The 20,719-nt window shown below is 36.7% G+C and overlaps 1 protein-coding gene across 3 annotated transcripts in view; it reads right to left on the bottom strand.

Moving 5' to 3' along the window:
- Positions 1-20,719, bottom strand: part of ATRNL1 (attractin like 1) — a 513,588-nt gene that overhangs the window by 41,622 nt on the left and 451,247 nt on the right. For all 3 annotated transcript variants that reach the window (XM_030487970.1, XM_030487973.1, XM_030487971.1), the window contains one exon: positions 15,513-15,627. In XM_030487970.1, the coding sequence (XP_030343830.1) occupies positions 15,513-15,627 (115 nt within the window). The remainder of the gene's footprint in view (positions 1-15,512; positions 15,628-20,719) is intronic.

Raw genomic sequence — 20,719 nt, 5'->3', positions numbered from 1 at the left:
TCCTGCATGACTATATTTGACAGGAATCATCTATCTACAGGAAGAATAATGGATTAATCTGTACTTTCCTGGAGAAAAAAAACCCAACAAAATATAACACAGTATCTTATATATTGAGATACTGATCTGAAAATGCATCAACAAATACTGAAAAAGAGTTCTTAACTCTATCCTTGACTCAAATTTTTCTGCTCAGGCAATGCACAGATCTGGAAATTAATGAATGATTAATAATCGTTATTATGCATAATTATTAATTATTCATTAATAATTAATAAATTATGCACTCAATAATTATGCACTAATAATAATTAATAATTATGCACTAAACCATGCTATGAATGATTGATTATATTTTTTCTGTTACACTTACAACAATGAATCCAAGAACATCGCAAACATTAATTCACTTATTCCCACAACATCCTCATTCCCATTTTACAAAGAGCATAGAGAAACACCATCTAATCACAAACACATGGGGATCTGGTAAGAGGAAGGACTAAGGTCTGCTTTGGATATAAGTTCCAGTAGCTACAAGTCCCAGAAAGCCTTTTCTTCCTTTTTCATATGATTAACTACAACCAGCCACCTAAAACTTCCATGCTTATCTCTAGTCAGTGAAAACATTTCACTACAGAGCAAGGTCTGCTGAGCCCACTGTTGTGTAAATTGGAACTAAAGAGAGGCAGATACAGCTACAAATACATAGGAAAGGTAAAGGGGAAAAAGACAGCACAAGCCTGAAGCAGTTATGTACCTGGAAAAGTGCCCTGAATGATGTTACCAGGGACAAGTCTGAAGCCTTGAACTGCAGTTATGGTATCATGCTGGTATGGCACTGCCAGAGGACAAGGATAAGGAAAGTTACACTTTGATTAGTGAAATCTAAGTATACTGCCTTAACTAGGTTTGCCTTATGACAAGGCACTAGATATTTTAACTCCCACTTAGAGTCAGCTGCATTGAAAGCAAGCTGAAGAAACAGAGCACATCACAGAAGACACTTGAGGCTGGGTATCACTGAATTCTGAATTATAAGTAACAAATTCATACAGAAATAGTAGGAATTTAGCACAGAATGGGTGAAAAGGGTAAATGTCATTCTAAACTTTCCAAACTTGTGTCACGCTGAGTCACTCTAAACCCTAAATATAGTTTGCCATTGTAATTCTCTTTGTAATCTTTCATTTACACCCTAGCATGTTTTGAGCACTCAAGACAACTTTATTGAAATGAAAGACTTAAACTGACAAGAGTGGTCTTTTTCTGCTACTGTTCAGATTCATGCTTCATGCTTAGTAATTTGGAAAATTCACTTAACATTAACATTTTGCAGATCCAAGAATTTTAGAAAGATTAGGTTTATAAAAAGGGATTCTTTTAAAAGTGATTCACAGAGATACTTGTTTAAAATGTTCCTCTTTTGGATGGATTGTTTTGTCTGCCATTTTTCATATTAACTAGCGCTCAGTCATTTTCAAGCTCATCTTCTCCAGTATATGAAAAATATATGCATTTTGGTGTGTGACTGAATTGCCAGGTCCAATATTTACAGAAACCTAGTTTTGTCTCATTTTATATTTTCCTTATCTTAATTTTTTATTTATTTAACTGATCCTTGAACTTTTGTTTGGATTAAAAAAATCTTTTAAACAGCCTGTTTTCATTTTATGGACTTGCTAAATCTGTATGCCTAAACTTAACCGTTCTCATTGTTTCCTCAGGCCTTTATCTTTCTGTACTTTGTAAGGAAGAGCAGAAAATCACCAAGTCACCTTCCAGCCTTTTTTTTTTTTTCTTTAAACCGGGTAATTGCAGGCAGTAATAAGCTACAAGTACTACAGATAGTGGTGCATCCTGCAGAAATTCTTGAGCTCTGCAGTCAGGTATGATTCACCACAGAGTACAAGTTCTGACAGCCTTCCTAGGCTGAAATTCCAAAAAGCAGCATTTGGTGGTTTCTACACTCTTCCCCTTTTCATGTTCCACAAAGCCTTAGTCATTTGGATGCATCATTTAGCTGGTTGTATATGTAGGCATAGTGCCATATCTAGATGCTAAAAGGATAGCATGGAGAGATGCAGAACTCAGCCCTGGTCTTGTACAGACAGTACTGATCTGGATCTACTATATTCCTACAAGACATAAGCTGACATGTAGATGTCTCTGAACTATATTCCCCATACCTCTCAGTTCCAGAATTATGAATCAGAATTATCCAAGACACACAAATAACAGAAGTTGAGAAGCTGTCACAGTAAAGGAAGATGTCATAACAAGCAACACTCTTTTCTAACAACTGTAAGCTAATTAACACCAACCCTGAGTTCTCTGTGACATCTGAGGGTGCTTTGAGTTAGTATCGTTGCTGGATCCCAACTTGTTCCTTCAGGACATTTCTAGTGATTTCATAATTAAGGGACAGTTAATCCACAACCAGAAAGGATGCAGGCAATAACCAAGTTCATTGTTACAAACTCACTCTTATTACAAGAATGAAAGTATCCCATTAAGATGTATTTCCTCAGCCTGCTATTCAATTTTAGTAACAGAAAGTTTTGAACTTTAAACCTTATGTCTTTTCCTTTGTACTTTAATAGTAATTGAATATATAGAGCACAGCGAGTAATTCATCTTCAATCCCTCATCTTAAAAGTGTTTTATACTTAATGATAGTAATATTAATTTATTTGTATAAGCTTTAAACCTAGCCTTCTACAACAGTTGCACAAAATTGACTGAAAGGGTTCAGATCAAGTGATTCTAGAAATTGAGCAGCCTCAAACTTTTAAGAGCTACTTTTAAGCAAGAACCATCCCTATCATGCTTTTAAATTGCTAACAACAGAAAGCCCTGACATCCTTCTGTCAACATTTTCCTGAACCACAAATTGCTCACGCATTAGAAATTCACTTGAAATGGCATAAAAAGGCTGTGAAGTAAATGTATTCCTGAAGCTTGGGTCTGCAAGCCAGTGTAATTTCAGAAAACACCATACAGGCTGAAAAGAGAGCAGATGCAAGGGCTGAATTTAACTATAGATGATAACTCAATTTATTTTCTCTGTAGTCTAGTAACTCAATAAGTCTTTAACGGTTTTGTAAATAAACAGATGGATGCCATCAAATGCCACAAAATGATAAATCTGATTGGTCTCTCTATAATTTTGGATAGCTTTATCCCAAAAACAGATAGTAGAAGCATCTTACCCCACGAGTGTGATAAAATAAATGTGGGAAGGTAGATTACATGCAATTGCATTGTCCCAGTGATGAATGAAACTTTCCATGATGGTATGACTAAGAACCTCAACTGGTCTCCATGTAACTGTTTCTAGTGGTAGATTTGAACAGATTTTACTTCTGTTGATAAAAAAAGGTGCTTCTTTTCAAGGAATTCAAAATTAGAGGAAGGAGAAATAGGTGATAGGACCCCTGCTGAAAAATTTAAATCATATACAACTTTATGTTTGAAAGATTTATGGTTCTAATTTAACTGTAAGCCATCTGCTCCACCTAGTACATGTTGACTGAATATAAAACCAGACTACCAATTTCAAATAGGAAGGATGCTTATCCACTGTGTCACTTGCACAGGGATTTATTCACTTTACCTAATTTTGCAACTCTAACTAGACATCTGTCAAATCCTCAAAATTTAACAGTACAAAATTGAAATAATCTGCTTAGTTTTCAGGAGGAACGTGACTGATAAGATGCTCCATTAGGTAAAGGTGTACATTCACATGGGCTGAACGTGGACAAGACAGGCCTTATTACTGCCTATTTTCTATGTAAGAAACATTGAGTCTTTATGTCAATATCAAGACAGTAGAACAAAACACTGCTTAATAGAATTATCTGATCCCCAGTGTTTCCATTTGTGCAAAATAAATGATACTAGTAAGAGATATTTCCATGAGATTTCTATTATAAATGACGTAAGTATCATATAACGTCTCTCAGCAAAATTCTCAAATGAGAGCTTCACGTTTGTTAGTTGTCTTTATCACTTTTTTTGGTGTTTTGTTTTGGTTTTTTTCTTTTTCCCCCTTTCCTTTGTTGACATCTGTATAGTTCATGTCAAGAGAAGAAAAGCACACTACAATTTCTTTCAACTATGGAAAGCTAAGCCTTGCAGAGTGCCTAAGAGTCTGCCTGGGAGACAATCAAATTTGAAGACGTACCTTTACAGAACATTTTCTTCTTCCTATTCATGAATTACTTCTATACATCCCATCAATTTTACTCTGACTTCCCGAACCCTACTAATCCCATGCCTTCCTCATCACAGAATAGGTAAAGAGCAAAAAACCATGACATCCAGTAATACAAATATAGAATTTCACTGCCTAAAAAAGAAAATAAGGCCAAGCTCTGAAAACTACCACTTTGTTTAGAGGAAACAATTATGGTGAGGAAATTGAAGCTGCAAGTAGAAAGGGGCCAAAATATAAAGGGACAACAGTTCCCCACCCCTCCACTTGGAGCACAGTGTGGGGATCCTAAGGCTGCCCCTGCCATTTGGCAAGGTAGGGAGCACAAGGTCTTGGCTGCCATAAATCTTACCCAGACCCTCCAAAGGACAAATCACTTGTAGAAATCCATCCCTGTTACATCAACAGAAAAACATATTAATGTTGATCTGCAATACATTCATGAAGAAAAATTATTCATTCTTTCCTGACTTCCAACAAATACATTATACCTATGCTGCTATGGAATCCAATAAACTTCTAAAGGAAAGAGCCTATGCAGGTTTTGAAATTCAGAAAGCATATGAACATGGATAAAAAGCATTAAGCATAAGCAACAGAGGAGGCTGTGTTTTTTGTAAGGAACTGTAAGAACAAAATAAGAATTGTCAAAAGTCAAGCTGAGTTAGACCTTGTAAAGGTTTATTAAAAGCAGCATCTGAAGATTTTTACTGTATAAATAGTGACCAAAAAAAAAGAGTCATTCTGTAGAAAGAATGAGGCAGAGATCAAGTGTTTTTTAGATATTGTTTCAGGAACTAATTATTTCATTGTTTGCAAGGAAGGAGATAATGTTTATCAAAGGAACTACCAATACGGATAATGGAATGAGGATATGGAAATAGAAACAACAGAAGTTTTATGCATTGACGTTAGGGTAATCAGAACACTAGTTCTGTAAGAATACAAGAAAAACAAATTCTGGCAGCAGGGAAATTTAATAATCTGTCATGTCAAATACAGTGACATACAAATTGAGAACAGTGAGTGCTCTTTATTTTGTACTAAATATTGTCTAGATTCAAAAAAAAAAAAAATTAGCCCTTTACTGATCTATTAAGCCAACTCAGCTATATGATACTTGTCAAGAAAGAATATTTAAAGGTACACAAATGGAAAATGGGTCAAAATGCATCAACATTTCACCAAAGATTGTGCCAGACCAACCTGACTGTTTTCAGGTGATTATCTGGGTAACGACATGCAGAAGATTTTCTAGATTTCTGAAATCTCATCAGAAAAGATGAGAGGTTAGTACAGGTGTTGTGTAGAGTGGACAACTGCATGAAGGAGAAAAAACAGAAGTAGTTTTGAAAAGGAAGAAGGATGCTGAAGGTATAGCATGGCAACATGAATCAACCTTTTGAGAAATCTTTTTTAATATTTTCATTAAAGAGCTTGCCATAAAAGTAAGAGTATTCTGCTGAAATTCAATCATGACAAACATTGGTATATACCATCACTACAGAGTAGAATATAATCCAGAAAGAGATGCATGACCTCAAAAACTTGAGGAATATAAGTGTACTCAGATTTAACAGTGCAAAATTCAAAGCCATGTATTTTGGGAACAAGCAGACACTTATATACTAAAAGTTCACTGAGGAAGAAAAGAAGGGCAGGGATATAAGCAATTGGCCACAGAACAACTGAGTTTGAATGAGGGAGGGGAATAATTTTTTAAAAGTAAAAGGTAAATGGGATACAGCAAGGAAATGTTAGGGCCATTGGGCAACACCAGATGGGACTTCACGTGGCACTCTGAATACATCCTGGCCATGCAAGGTAAAAGAAGCTGAACTGAAGCTGAAACTGGGACAGAGCTACAAAGGTGTTCAGAAGCCTGAAGAACATGTTTGAAGCAGACCTCCTTTGCCTCAGTCTGGCAAAATGAAGGTGGAAAAGAGATACGAGTGCTGTATCAAAACGTTGTGGGTGACAGATGCCATGTTGAAAATAGGATAACCCTCAGGTACTTCAGCTTTACGGTCAGCAGGCAGGTACAGTTGAAGAATGATGTTTCTTTCCAGGCTAGAGCCTTCAATTCGAAGGCTTGGGTTCTAATGTATTTGTTTGCAGCCATGAGCATCCATCATTACCTCTCTATTCCCCACGATGAGTGAGGAGAGGAAATCACCAAATTGCCATCTGGATGCAACCTGAAAACAGCTCAACCAATCTCCATGAACAGCATAGCTGTGCACAACTGTACTTACATTTCACAATTGTCAAAACTTCTACAGTCTCATCATTATTTCAGTTCCCTTTAAACCTGCAAAAGCTCCCCCCCCACCCCGGGAAGGAACAGTGACAGTTTTGATTTTAACAATTAATAACTAGTTATTATGGTATTTAACAGTTTTTATTAATATGTCTCATTTTACTGAGCCCCTCTAGGGCAGTAAATCCAGCAAGAAAGTTGTAAGGTCCTACATCTGGGTTGGGGCAATCCCAGGCACAGCTACAGGTTGGATGGAGAAGTGATTCAGAGCAGCCCTGTGGAGAAGGACTAGAGGGTGTTGGTCAATGAGAAACTTAACATGAGCCAGCAGTGTGCACTCGTTGCCCAGAAACCAACCACGTGCTGGGCTGCATCAAAAGGATCATGACCAGCAGGTCGAAGGAGGTAACCCTGGCCCTCTACTCTGCTCTCGCGAGACCCCACTTGCAGCACTGTGTGCAGTTCTGGTGTCCTCAACATAAGCAAGACATGGAGCTGTCGGAGCAAGTCCAGAGGAGGATGTGAGCATAATAAGGGGGCTGGAGCACCTCCCGTACGAAGACAGGCTGAGAAAGTTGGGGTTGTTCAACCTGGAGAAGAGAGGCTGTGTGGAGACCTCATAGCAGCCTTCCAGTATCTGAAGGGGGCTTACAAGGATGCTGGAGAGGGACTCTTCATCAGGGACTGTAGCAATAGAACAAGGAGTAGTGGGTATAAGCTTAAACAGGGGAAGTTCTTTACTGTGAGGGTGGTGAGGCACTGGAACAGGTTGCCCGAAGAAGTGGTGAATGCTCCATCCCTGGCGGTGTTCAAGGCCAGGCTGGACAGAGCCTTCGGTGACATGGTGTAGGGTGAGGTGTCCCTGCCCACAGCAGGGGGTTGGAACTAGATGATGTTAAGGTCCTTTTCAACCCAAACCATTCTATGATTCTATGATTCTATAAAACAACCATCTCTACCTCCCCTGTTTTCCTCCCTTTTTTTTTTTTTTTTAACTTTCCAGGTGATAGCTCTAGAGTATGCATTTTTGACTGTCCAATCAATAAGTTACTTTTGCTAAGATTTGTGGAAGACACATTGCTAACACTATACCACATGTTCTTCATATCAACGTGTTTATGTCCCTTTCAAATAAATTCTTCAGACTATAAAGGAATCAATGTTCTATGGCTAGAATAATGTAAAAACTAATTCATAACAGAACCATATAAAATTCTTTAAAAGATCAGACAAAATCAATACTCACCTCATTCTTCACTTACAAAGCTTGCTAAGAACCTCAGTGTTTTTCAGATGGACTTTACCCTGCAGGTTTCAAAAGTAACTGCTTTGGGTTTGGGCTGGAGGAGGGGTAGTGTTGGCTACTGGGCTTTATTATCTACTTTGTTTTTGCTATTGCCATAAATATTTTTTAAGTAATCATCAGCACCATCTGCCACTTACCACTGTGTTCTTTTCACAGTGTCAATACTATAAACACAGTCTGCTCCCTCATTTGATGCAGTGCAGAAGAACAGAATTAAGCAGAAAACAGTTGCTCCAAAAATAGGCCTTACTATTTAAAAGAAAGCAACTCCTACAGTAAAATAATCTTCAGAATAGATTATTTCAGTTTCCGCCAGTCTTAAAGAGCTATTTTGCTTAGCATCTCTAGTTAACTAAAAAGAACTCCAAATTTTACTTCCCTTGAGACCATGGCACTTGACAAACCAGTCTCTCAGTGTCAGTAAGTTGAAGTTACTGCTTATTAATTAGGGTTTTAGTTATAGTCATTAAACATTTACAAAGACCACTTTGATTTTCTCACACAATTTTAACTTTTTCTGTTGTTTGAGCATTTAAGTGGCAGCCTGTTGGTAACTAATATGGAGTATCCCTCGATGCAACTACCAAAATTACATTTCTATACAAAATGCTCTAGTCATGCCCTAGAGAAAATTACTACTCTCAGTCTTCACACAGTCTAAACAGTAAAGGTAAACTTTCAAAAGATTTTGTTCCTCACTGAGTCTTTTAAAATAATCCACCTTATCTATAGAGCTTCTGGTCAAATGAATACGGCCATGCACCTTTGCAAGCTGAGCTATGTGAACTATCACTATGACTTCCATTATGGAAGCATCATCCATATGATAAAGATGTATAATATCTTCTGGAGACTGTTGGTTTTTTCTAGAATAGTGAGTTATATGGCACTGTAAACCCTACTTTAGTTTCGGTCCAGATAAAATGCCTGACTCACCCCTGTATTTTAACACAAGTTCTAGACATGCAACACTGTTTTGCTGTAATACATAGTTTGTCTTATTTCCAGTTGTATCTTGGCACTTCAGAGAAGGTGAATAGAATAGAGATTTTTTTTTTTTTTTAACATTTCACAGGACAAATCTTGTTACTTATGATGGGGGAGTGCCCCTTCTAGGGGTATTGTGAAGTTGCTTTTACTCAGTGTTTTTATAATGCTTTCCCTGTTTACATGCCACTTTATTCTACCTAAACAGTATTGTTAGTTTATCAGTACAAAATCTACTTCTCTGGTGTATTAGTAAAAAATTTATGTCAATAAAAGAGCAAACAGTGAAAATAATCCAATAGTCTGCCTCCACAATTACAAAGGAGAGATGACATTCAGTCTAGAAAGGCAGACTGGTACAGAACAAAGAACAGGACGATGCAGAGAAATGTTTACTTAAATACACATATAAGATGCCCAGGTACTACTTTGATGGGACTAACAAACTGACCGGAAAAAAACCAGAATGCAGAATTATGTTCCATCTAGACTTACATTCTTTCACAGATTTCCCTTCTTCTTTTGCAATATCACTTTTATGTTTCTTCTTTTTTCTGTTTAGGAGTCTAAATAACCTACCAGTTATTAATATCTTCCCATTTCTATGTCCCCACTTTTCTTCTCCCAGCATTAAGTCTTCACTTAATTCGCAGTCTTTCTTCACTAAAGCCTGCTATATATATGAATAATTAGAAGTCCCATTTCTAAACAAAGGAACAACAGAAAGAAAGTCTTTTTAATATAACTTTAATACCTCTTTTCTAGGTTAAGATCTTCTTTCCCTGGTTCCCTTTTGCACAGTCGAAGGCTGCTTTTTTGTCAGTAGGTATTAGCCCATATATGCCTCTAAAATGCTGTGTGTAAGACTAGAAATAGTCAACGCCACATTTTATATAGCATGAAACATAGACTTAGTATAAGCATTACTCCAAAACAGATACCTTGCCAGCACTCCTCTCTACTAGCTACCTGACATTACACCATACATACAGCTCTCAAACTTGTAAGTCATTGTTTTCCAGTTTGAACAGAGACCACACAAAGGACAAACAAGATTAATGATGTGGCCTAGCCCTCTGCTCTAAACAGAAGCAAGCCTCAAGTACCACCCTGCCAAGCCCCTGTTTTTCCCCTTTCTCAGTAAAAGAAAAGGTCTACAAAGAGGCAAAATAGTGTACCAGAATACGTATGTCTGAGAAGACAAGGGGTTAAAGTGGTCCTTCGCAAAAGAGCCTCTGAAGTTCACCCTCAACTCTTCACCCTCACTGCTACTGTGAGGCAGGAGCTTTTCAGTAAGCACATGGATATACTTGCTAATGCAGAATCAGATTCATTTTTTTCCCCTATATTTCCTGTCTTTTCCCTTTGAGTAGGTAAGAAATGCTAGAACCTTCAACATGCACATACAGGCCCTTAATAATATATACTCCATACATCACCCTGTACAATTCAATTTATAGTTATCAATTTTTTCATTAATTCATCCTGTATTTTCACTCCTTTAGTAAATACCCTCCAACATGAAAAAAGGCTGTAAGAGATTCAACCATCTTTCATACGTCTTAATTACAGTATATTTTCATTAACATCTTTAACATTTTTCTACAAGAAAATCTTTACTTATACTTGTAGCCCTCTGACTTTATATTGGGTTATTGTGCAAGTATGAAGGGACTGAGCAAGGAATGTGTTTGTAGCAGGTAGGAAATCATGGGACTCACCTGCCCTGGTGTATGTCTGCAACTATTTCACTGCATACTAAGGTACATACGCATATGAACCTATTCTACAGATGAAAAACCCTACCTATGGTTTTGTTTCCAGGGACAGAACAAGTCAGCAATATCATTAAATATAATACTCAATAAAAATATTCATTATTTCATATTTATACTAATGTATCTCTTATGATATGTATTACCAGGCTTTGTATTTTAATCAGATAAAATTAGAAAAATAGAACCAAGAAAGCCTTGGTACTGAAAACTCCCATCCAGAGCTAATTGTCTTGTAGAACACTTAATGAGTCGTTATTCATTATGATCGTGAGTACAGGGAAGGCAGATGGCCTGGTAGTTTTATTGATTCTGTGATCCTACTGTAGCTTGCTGATCAAGTAGGACTGAATGCCACAGTTACTGTGTCCAGAACTACATGAAATTCTGTTTTGATTCAAGGATATCAGAGACTAACTTTCAGATAGCACTGCTGGAGAGGACTGCCGAACACGAAATGTTGCTATCTTCATTTATATTTACAGCAACAGACTATTGCATGCAGTCTTCCAGGATCTACATTCCACAACTTCCACTGCAAAATTATTTCCACTGAAGTTGCTCTATTAATTACTATATTTTATGTAATTCTTGATTTTAATTTCCAAGTGTTATTTTTAACTAGTCAGTTAGATTCACCTCACCTAGTAATAGCCATATTGATGTTAGAAATCCTCTGAGGTTTAATAGAGAAACACTCATATGCATACACCTTCAGAGACCATCCAGCTCACTGTCTTAACACCAAAGTACCTTTACTGAGTAAAGGTATGTTTACCTTTACTCTACCACTTTACCTACTTGGTAGATAGCAAAGTTCTGCTGTGTGAAAGTAACAAAACCTGTAAATAATGCGGAAATTTCATCCCTTGATTCTGAATTATTTTGAAATGCTCTAGTATTCTTATTTCTCTTTGTGCTTTAAAGCATTTAGTGGTCTTATCCAAGAACGATGCAAACATAATAGAGTTTTATAAACTTAATGTACAATACCTCGATACCTCAAAGTGTAGGATTTAGTTGGCTTTAATAGTAATGATGACATGATCGCAGTTCTTTTAACAGGATTTATCACACTTCCAAGCTGTAATTTTTGTATTACTCAATATATCACCAGAGCTGTACAAAGACCTTGAAAGAGTTATTCTTGGTCTTTCCAACTGCTGATAATTCATTGGCACCTTTATCTGCATTAGGTAATTTATATATTAGCTTCTTGTTCCTTTTTCTTTTATTTTTTTTGTTTTCGTTAGCTTATTCTGTTCAGCACCCTCGAAGATGTATAATTTAGTTCTTTCTAGAGATCTGGTTGCAGCTGCTCTCATTATTACATCTCTTTTCATTTAAGAAGAGTTTAAGCTATTTAAAGTATGGGGTCAGACACCACAGCAATAATAGATGATCTCTAAGTTCCAGTGTGTCATAAAATCTGAAAAACATATATGTCGTTTTATCTTATAATCTGCCCACAGGTCCTTGAGCAAGTGATTTTTCTGATACGCACATACATTGATGCACGTGTTGATAACTGATCTACACACAGATTGTACAGAGAATTGCGATTTTTTTTTAATCTTTGAGTTTTGATCTGATTACTCAAGTACAATGAAGCCAATGAGAACTGAAGAATGAAGAAACCACATGTTCTATCAGTCAATCCTAAATTGAGACATTTAGTTTTTATCACTGCTAAACTTCCTTAATGCTTTTCATTGATCATTATAATTTATGATTTCGTTTTAATCCAAGCAAAATTTCATTTAAACACAGTTGTTACTCTAGAGAAATATAATTGAATTATTAGGATCCTCTTCAAAATTTACACCTAAAAGAAAATGTAATATCTTCTGTGCTACACCTAACCTCCTATAATGGTAACATTTACTGATTTTCCAGGTTTACAGAATGTTTAATTCTAGAAATTGTCCCTTCATTGAAAAAGTCCCTCTTTAAAGCATGAGTCACAATGCTTCTTATCTTGTTTGCAATAAATTCATTTTTATCGATATTTCATTTGAATCTGCATGACCAATCTGTATAAAACATATCTTAAACCACATATTAATTTAAAGCACTTTTATTGTGCCAACCTAGCTGGTTTTTGTATACTTACAGGATTAGCATTTAGAATTAAAGATTGCTGTCAAAAGTCTGTAAAGTTCTGAGTATTTTCTGCAGGAAGTAGAGAGCGCTCACATCTTTACTGGGACATATGGTCTCTCACAGAGAAGTTTTTGCTTTGCATAGCCTTTGGCCAAAGCCCACCATGTGTATTTTCAACTTTTCTTCCAGCTGCTGATAAAGGTGAAGTATAGAACATATGTTGCAGAAAGAGCAACCTTTATATTAGTGTTTGGGTTGTTTGGGTTATTTTAATATTCAGAGACATACTTCAACAAAATATTTGTTAATGTAAACCTTGGGAACAAGTAAAACTCACTTTTGATCAAATTCAGATCTTAAAAACATAAGGATACAACTAACAACTCCAGTGCAGCATAGACTAGTTATTTGTGGAAAGAATTCGCTTTCTTGATTTTGGAGAAAATGTAATGCAGGAGAATAGTCATTTCCTTCTTATATTTCAGACATATGCATATAAGAAATGAAACTCACAGTCTCTTATTGTGAACTGAGAATTGACATACCATTTAAACAAATACGTTTGACACACTGTCAGTTTTATCCTAGAATGATCCCAATGAGCTTGAAAATTGTAATATGTAAGTAATAGAGGATTCTAAAATTACTTGGCAAGACATAATTACTGAGCACACTACTTCCATTCACCTAAATATCAGTGTTTTAATCTAGCTTAGGTCATAAGGGAAACCAACTACACAGCAAACACGTCTGCCGCACAAAGCTTCCACATCATTTCAGATAACTTGGCACAGTTCACAGCATCTGCTCCCAGGAAGCCCAGGATAGAAGCAGCAGGTAGCGCTGCAGGACAGGAATGAAGTGAATTAGTAGAGCTATAGGTATGCCAGCGAACTTGCGTAATAGCTTCTGCTTAGACTATGCATGGTTACATACAGTGAAAGCAGTCCATGAGTACCAAAATTCATTACACACAAGAAAAAATGATTATAGCAATATAATCTAATGGTTGAATCAGCATGGTTGCACACCTCAAGCTTTTCCATTTGCTTTTGACCTTGAACAAAGTGAAAGTGGTAGGACTAAGAATCTTAGATATTTTTAAATACTAAACGGCTGACAAAGACCATAAAAACAAATGGAGGAATAGCATTTGAAATACATGCCTGCAAAGCTGATGGAAGGCAAAGTAGTGAGAAGACAGAGCAGAACAAAAGGACATAATCTGTAAAAAAGAGGTGTATTCTTTCATAGACTTAGAAACATTCAAAATAACACATCTGCTGTACTGTTGAACCCCACTCCTGTTTCAAAAAGCCTATTCTCTCCATGTTTTACACACAAAGAAGAACAGCAATTACTTTAAAAAAACCCTGTATATAGTAAATAGAAGCTGATTGTGAAGTAACTAGATAAATACATTTTTACTGCCGAGACGCACATCATAGATAAATTTGAAAACAACAGAAAAAAACGTTTTAAGTTCCATTTTCAACAATTACTTTTAATTTCCTTTCATAATGTTTTTCCTTGTCGTAAGACTATAAACACCTTCGTTTCTTTTTCATTTCCTTAAAACACTCACAGGGAATACACTAAACATCCTTCCTCCCTCATTGCTCTCTTCAGAGCACTTACATTTATATACTTCTTCCAGGAAATGTATTTGACAAAGCATCAGTAACACTTTTATTTTCATAACACTTCCAGAAATTATATTCCAAGCCATAAAGAGCATTTTAAGAACTAAGTCCTCATCTCAGAACTCAGGGAGGAAAAAAAGGAAAAAAACACACCTCCCACCAAAAAATGAACTAAACCCCAAACTAAATAACAGATAGTCATCAGGCCAAAAGAAGAAAGAATGCTCAGCTGAGCTTATTTCCAATATAAGTCAACCGAGTTTGCCCTCATCATTACTCAATACTTTTTAATCTCTTAAATGGATTTTTGAAGGTTAAAAGGATATCTTTTTGGTTCTTAATGATAAAAGTTAGCCTTAAAGCATATATTCTGGTTTATAGGAGCATTTTGTGCACATACCATGCAGCTCACTATTCATTGTAAAGGTGTTCATTTTGGCAACAGCTCCACTGAAATCTGAAAGAGTAAAGTGGTCATCTATGATGTGGCACATTACTGCCTAAATTTTGTCGTCATGACCATTTTGTATCATATCATTGTAGGCAGTTACTTAAAGGATTTTAAAAGTGTACTTAGGTACCTCCTATTTAGGAAGTGTTTTATAAGAATGGCTTCAATGGTTTTGTACAATGATATAGCATTGCTCAGATAAGGTAGATAATGCAAACGCTGCTTTAAAATGAGCTGGGATCATTTTCGAAGTGAATGCATTCCTAGTGAAGCATTCACTCACACAATCCCAGGTTTCATCCAACAGGCATTATGGGAAATGCTAATATTATTACTGAATCTTGGGCAGCACAACATTGGCATCCATGGTTCAAAGGGACTTAACTAGAAGTTAGTGTGCTAAACATCATCTTGAACTGAGAATACTCATGGGTATTCCCCATATAGCCTCATTTATAGCAACTTGAACCGAAACCATAGGAGTGGCTGCATATAAATTCTTTTGCCCTGAAAGACAATGCTGAAGCATATCAGTATGCACACATACTGTCCTAATGAGATAAACTATCGTACACCAGCCTAGTTTGATCACTGGGCTTTTTATTTGGGATACCTTACCAAATTCCAAACAAAAATTCCTCATTAAACATTGGCCCTAAACTCATCCATTTGTCCTTGTATGCATCTGCTGTGCCATTATTTTGGATCCATGGATGCAGTTGTGCGCTGAACGAGGACAGACATGATGCTCACCAACACGAGCCTTACCTGACTGACCAGGGGGTGGGACCCCTGATGATCCTCTGGGCAGACATAAGAATACCGTGAGGACAGCGGCTCTGTTTCCTGAACATGGCTCAATGGCAATTGGTTTGGGAGCACCCTGAAAAAAGAAAATACCAATGTAACATCAAGATTTCCATCGCACTTTTACTTGTTTATCTTTAATTTATTTTAAGGTTCACTGCAACAGTAGGAAGATATTTTCCCCAGTTATTTCTTTGTATTTAAACAGATTGTTCTACCCATGTTAATTGACTTAAAAATGGGCTTTAACAGCCCACACTGCAAATCTAACCAAACAGAAAAAATTAAATGATCTTAAAGACAATAAAATTATACTTGATTTTATAGCTCACTAAACGCAGTGATATCAACTTCTCAAACCTTAGAAAACAGCAAAACCTTTTGGTAAACACACTGGTATCTGTGAGTATCAGAATTTCCTCTATTCTACTAAGTACGTATGTGAAATAATCTTACTCCAACAGCATCCATTACCTAGCCCTCCTAATACCAAAGCCATAAAATGAGAGATCTATATTACATATAAATACGTAAAGATAACATACATGAGTGTCTCAGATCAGTAAGTCTGCCTTCTCTGTATTTGTCCTAGCAAACAAATGATTTCTTTGAGGCAGGACCTTCCTGATTTTTTTTTTTTTGCATATACAGAAAATAGGTCCATTGTTAATATATTTAAATAAACTTAGAAACTCTCTGAAAATGTTGACAATACAATTATCATCTTATTTTGTCTTATATAAAGCTATGATAACAGTGGTTTTGCTAGTTAGAGGTATGTGCTGTTACCAAGCATCTCTTTTATTAGCTATACAGATCTTTTAATTTGCAGTTAGCTTTTCACTAAATGGTTGCTGCCATATTATTCTGAAGTTACCAAGACTGAGAGCACTAGGAGCTAGAAGAAATCAAAGCAGTCCACAGATCCATAGAATAATAAGTTCTAATATAACAATTTGCAATATTTCCATATTTACATGTTTCCATGATTTGTGCTCACTAACAGATAGGCATTTCACTTTTGATAGCTCAAACATTTAGCCAAGTGCTAAAGATATTTCTAAAACATTAGGTCAAACTCAGCATAAGCATTTGTTTCTTTTTTGGTTTTGTAAATTTTTAGAACGTCTGTCATGTTCCAAGGCAAAATATGAGTCTGATGTTTTGATTCAAAATTCAAAGCCATAAAACTTTCCATTTACATGCAAAATTCAATGTATATATAAATGTCAACTGATTCAAGTGTACTAAGAAAAATGATATTTTAGCCAAGTTAAATACACTGCAAAGTACTAGATATAAAGAAAACAAAGGCATTTCCATCATGTAAAGCAATTATCATTTTCTATTTTTCTACCTCCAAGTAACCAACATTTATTACTGCTCAGTGAAGATAAGGAAACACAGAATACAGCAATAAATTGGGCAATAGATAAATACACTTTTTTTTTTACTTCATGGTCATATTTGAAAGGCATTTCTGTAGATTCATTTGAGGTGACAAGCATTAAAATAACTTGGGCGATGAATGCCATCTAATTTAAAATTGCCGTGACATAATGAATGACAACTTATATTCACTAAGACCTTCCCTCCAAAAAAAAATGAAACAGAAAAGTAAAACCTCAAAAGCTTCAGCTAAAGAAAAAACCCAACATAAGACATATTTTGTAAACAAGTGCCCTGGATTTGCAGCATTTAATAATAATTTTATTTTATTTTAACGTATTGGCTCAACGTACACTAAAGGAACAGATGAAAAGAACAGGTTCTGAACTTGCGTAAGCTGGTGTATATCTGTTGATTTCCATGGATCTATTATCAGTAAAACATTTAGACAGGCATTGCTGGATGACACGATTCTATATTAAAAGCAATGTAGAAAAGATGAAAACCAGAACAAAACCTTAATAATATTAACAGCATTGATTGCACACGCAATACTACAAAAGTAGTACCAGTGGATTATTGGAAAAGAAAGTGAAAGGTGTGGGAAAAAATTCTTATTAAGAATCCTTTGACTTGTGTATATTGAAGGGCAATGTAAAAAAAAAAAAAAAAGCCCCATAGAAAAATAATGGTAACTCTTCAGATCATAAAATTTAATATAGGAAAGGGTCTTGACGGGATCATTCAGATTAGTGGGTAGTCTGTGCCCTGGGCTGTTTAAATCTAATCAGATAAGCATAGGCATATAACAATACAATATAACAAAGTACTGACAGCAACCTGGTGTAGAGCTTTCTGCTTCTCCTCCTATTACATGCTTTCATTCACTCCTACCTGTTGCTCTTTCAACTGTCAAAATCCATTCTCAGCTGCCACACACTCATATCACACATCCCCTTGGAGCTGAATTTGTGTTCCTTCATCCCAGCAGTTATACCTATATCTCCCTCCCCAACCATCAATGCAGGGATACAGCTCCATGCCAACGAAGGTCATCTCACTTCAACCCCGTGCTTCCTTCTTCACCCTGCATTGGCATCTTCAGTGCAAAATAGACTCTCCAGGTCTAGGCAAGTTCCTGCTGCAGGAGCTGTGAACAGAGCTCCATGGACAGAGTGCCAAAAACTGGGGAGGTGGTTAGGCAGTGACTCCAAGGTACTCTCTAACATGCCAAATAGATGTCACAAAGGGACCACCTTCCACTATGCACTAGAACAAACAGCACCTGAATCCATATACAACATTTACGGTTAAAATAGTTGGTATTACTAATGGAAGCAATAGAGCATTTAAGTTACTTTTCGTGATTTGCCAAAGCAGCAAATCAAATAACATGATTCCTTTCTATTTGAAAAGGCAGACAAAAATGAAATCTTTGTTTTAAAATGTAATTCAGAATACAGCTTATGTGGACACACAACTGAAAGGAACAAATTTACCATTATGTCTTTTAATTTGGTGAAGAATTACTTTATTACAAATCAAAATGATAATATTTTTTATTGCTGTGTAACATAAAACCTTTCATTAACAGGCCCCATCCTTTTCTGTTTGAAGTTTATAATAATGCTTTTCAAGACACAATTGGAGGAAATGATTTCTGACAAATATTTTTCAGAGGACTTCATCCAAAAATCAAATACAGTAAGAATTTTGTGTTTGCGCTTACTTGTTCTTTTTAGAACATTAGGACTGATAAACCAGATGTCTTACCTTACCTCACATCATTCAGATTTACTAGCAAAAACCCACGGAAGCATAGAGCAAATGATAATAATTTAGATAACCTAAGGTTTGTCAGTTGTTTAAAGATAAATACATAACCATGAATCAAAGTTATTTCACAGTGACATAACATGTTCTCTGAAATGTGCCATTTATCATGCATTTTCCACGGGTTTTCTGGAAGAGATAAGGCACGTGTTTGTTTGCCTAAAGCACTTAGCTACCATGATTTACTTGCTAGAATTATCCTTTTTTTCCCCCTGTACAGAAAGTGACTTACGTTTTTGCCAAAAAGCACAAATGACAATCACAGTTAATAAAACTCTATCAGTGGAGGGCAGAATAAACAAATGCTTATTTATTTAACACCGTTTTACTTTTATATTCCCTTTCTTGCTCACAGTATGACAGAAGGAGGTCTGTCAGTTAGGAAGGTGAAAAAATAAAGGGGAATAAAACCACAAAGGATTAAAAGGGTGAAAGAGCATATAGTATTATTGAAAGCAAGAAAAGCAGAGTAAGTCAGGGGGTGTAGAAAGAAGAAATAAGTGGAGAGGGTAGGGAATAAAACAGAATGAGAGAGAGAGAGAAAGAAAGAGGGAGAGGAAGAGGGTTTTATCTACAATTTAAATGCATAGCCATATATTTATTCACAGAAATAAATATCAGAAGTCATCTTCCTGGTGTCCTAGATTTTTATCACAGAAAAGGTTCTCCATTCTCCAGATTTTTTTCTGATAATCCTACAAAGATCTAGCCAAGGTCCAGCTGCCTCGGTGAGTTTGTGAGGAATTACTGAGCTTTGGGAAGATTCTTGGCTCATCCTTGACCTGTTTCCAGAAGAAATAAATTTTGGCCAGAATTTTTCTTCCCTATACAAAGGACAGATGGCAATGCTGCCATGACTGGCATAAAAACCTGTGTCAGTTTATGTTATGTTCATACCTGTATTAAAAATATTCCTCTGTAAGTAACTTAGCACATCTGCTTTAAAATGACAAGAAAGTAACAAAACTGTTTTAATCCTTATTAAGTGTTGAAACCCCAGCAAATCTTGCATTGTGTTATTTGGCTGTTTAGGAATAACACAAATAAGCAGCTTTAATAATCCAGACCAAGAAGAAGCTGGGAAGTGTATTCTGTCACCCTTGGTGAGCAGGATGGGCAACAAAAGGTAGCAGCATGAAGAGGTGAGAAGAGCAGGACAACACAACAGTGACTAAGGGGATGTTCACGGCTCTAAGCTATGTGGTTCGGTTGATATGCTGGAAGGAAGGGATGCCATCCAGAGGGACCTTGACACACTTCAGAGATGGGACAATGCCAACCTCATGAAGTTCAACATAGCGAAATGCAAGGTCCTACACCTGGGCTGAGGCAATCTCAAGCACAGCTACAGGTTAAGGGAAGAAGTTATTCAGAACAGCCCTGCGGAGAAGGACTGCTGGTTGATGAGAAGCTCAAAATGACCCAGCAGTGCTTGCTCACAGCCCAGAAAGCCAACTGTGTCTTGGGCTGCATCAGAAGGAACATGGCCAGCAGGTCGAAAGAGGTGATCCTATCCCTCCTCTCTGCTTTTGTGAGACCCCCCAGTTGGAGTGCTGTGTGCAGTTCTGGTGTCCTCAACATAAGCAGGACATGGAGCTGTTGAAGCAAGTCCAGAGTAGGGCCACGAGGATGATAAGGGGGCTGGAGCGCCTCCTGTATGAAGAAAGGCTGAGAAAGTTGGGGCTGTTCAGCCTGGAGAAGAGAAGCTGCGTGGAGACCTCATAGCAGCCTTCCAGTATCTGAAGGGAGCCTACAAGAATGCTGGAGAGGGACTCTTCATTAGGGACTGTAGTGACAGGGCAAGGGGTAATGAGTTTAAACTTAAACAGGGGAAGTTCAGGTTGGACATAAGGAAGAAGTTCTTTAATGTGAGGGTGGTGAGGCACTGGAACAGGCTGCCCAAAGAAGTGGTGAATGCTCCATCCCTGGCAGTGTTCAAGGACAGG

This window comes from Strigops habroptila, chromosome 5 (assembly GCF_004027225.2).
Source record: "Strigops habroptila isolate Jane chromosome 5, bStrHab1.2.pri, whole genome shotgun sequence".
In the NCBI taxonomy this organism is placed as follows: Eukaryota; Metazoa; Chordata; class Aves; order Psittaciformes; family Psittacidae; genus Strigops; species Strigops habroptila.
Note: the sequence above shows the minus strand (reverse complement) of the source record. Positions and strands in the feature narration are given on the sequence as shown.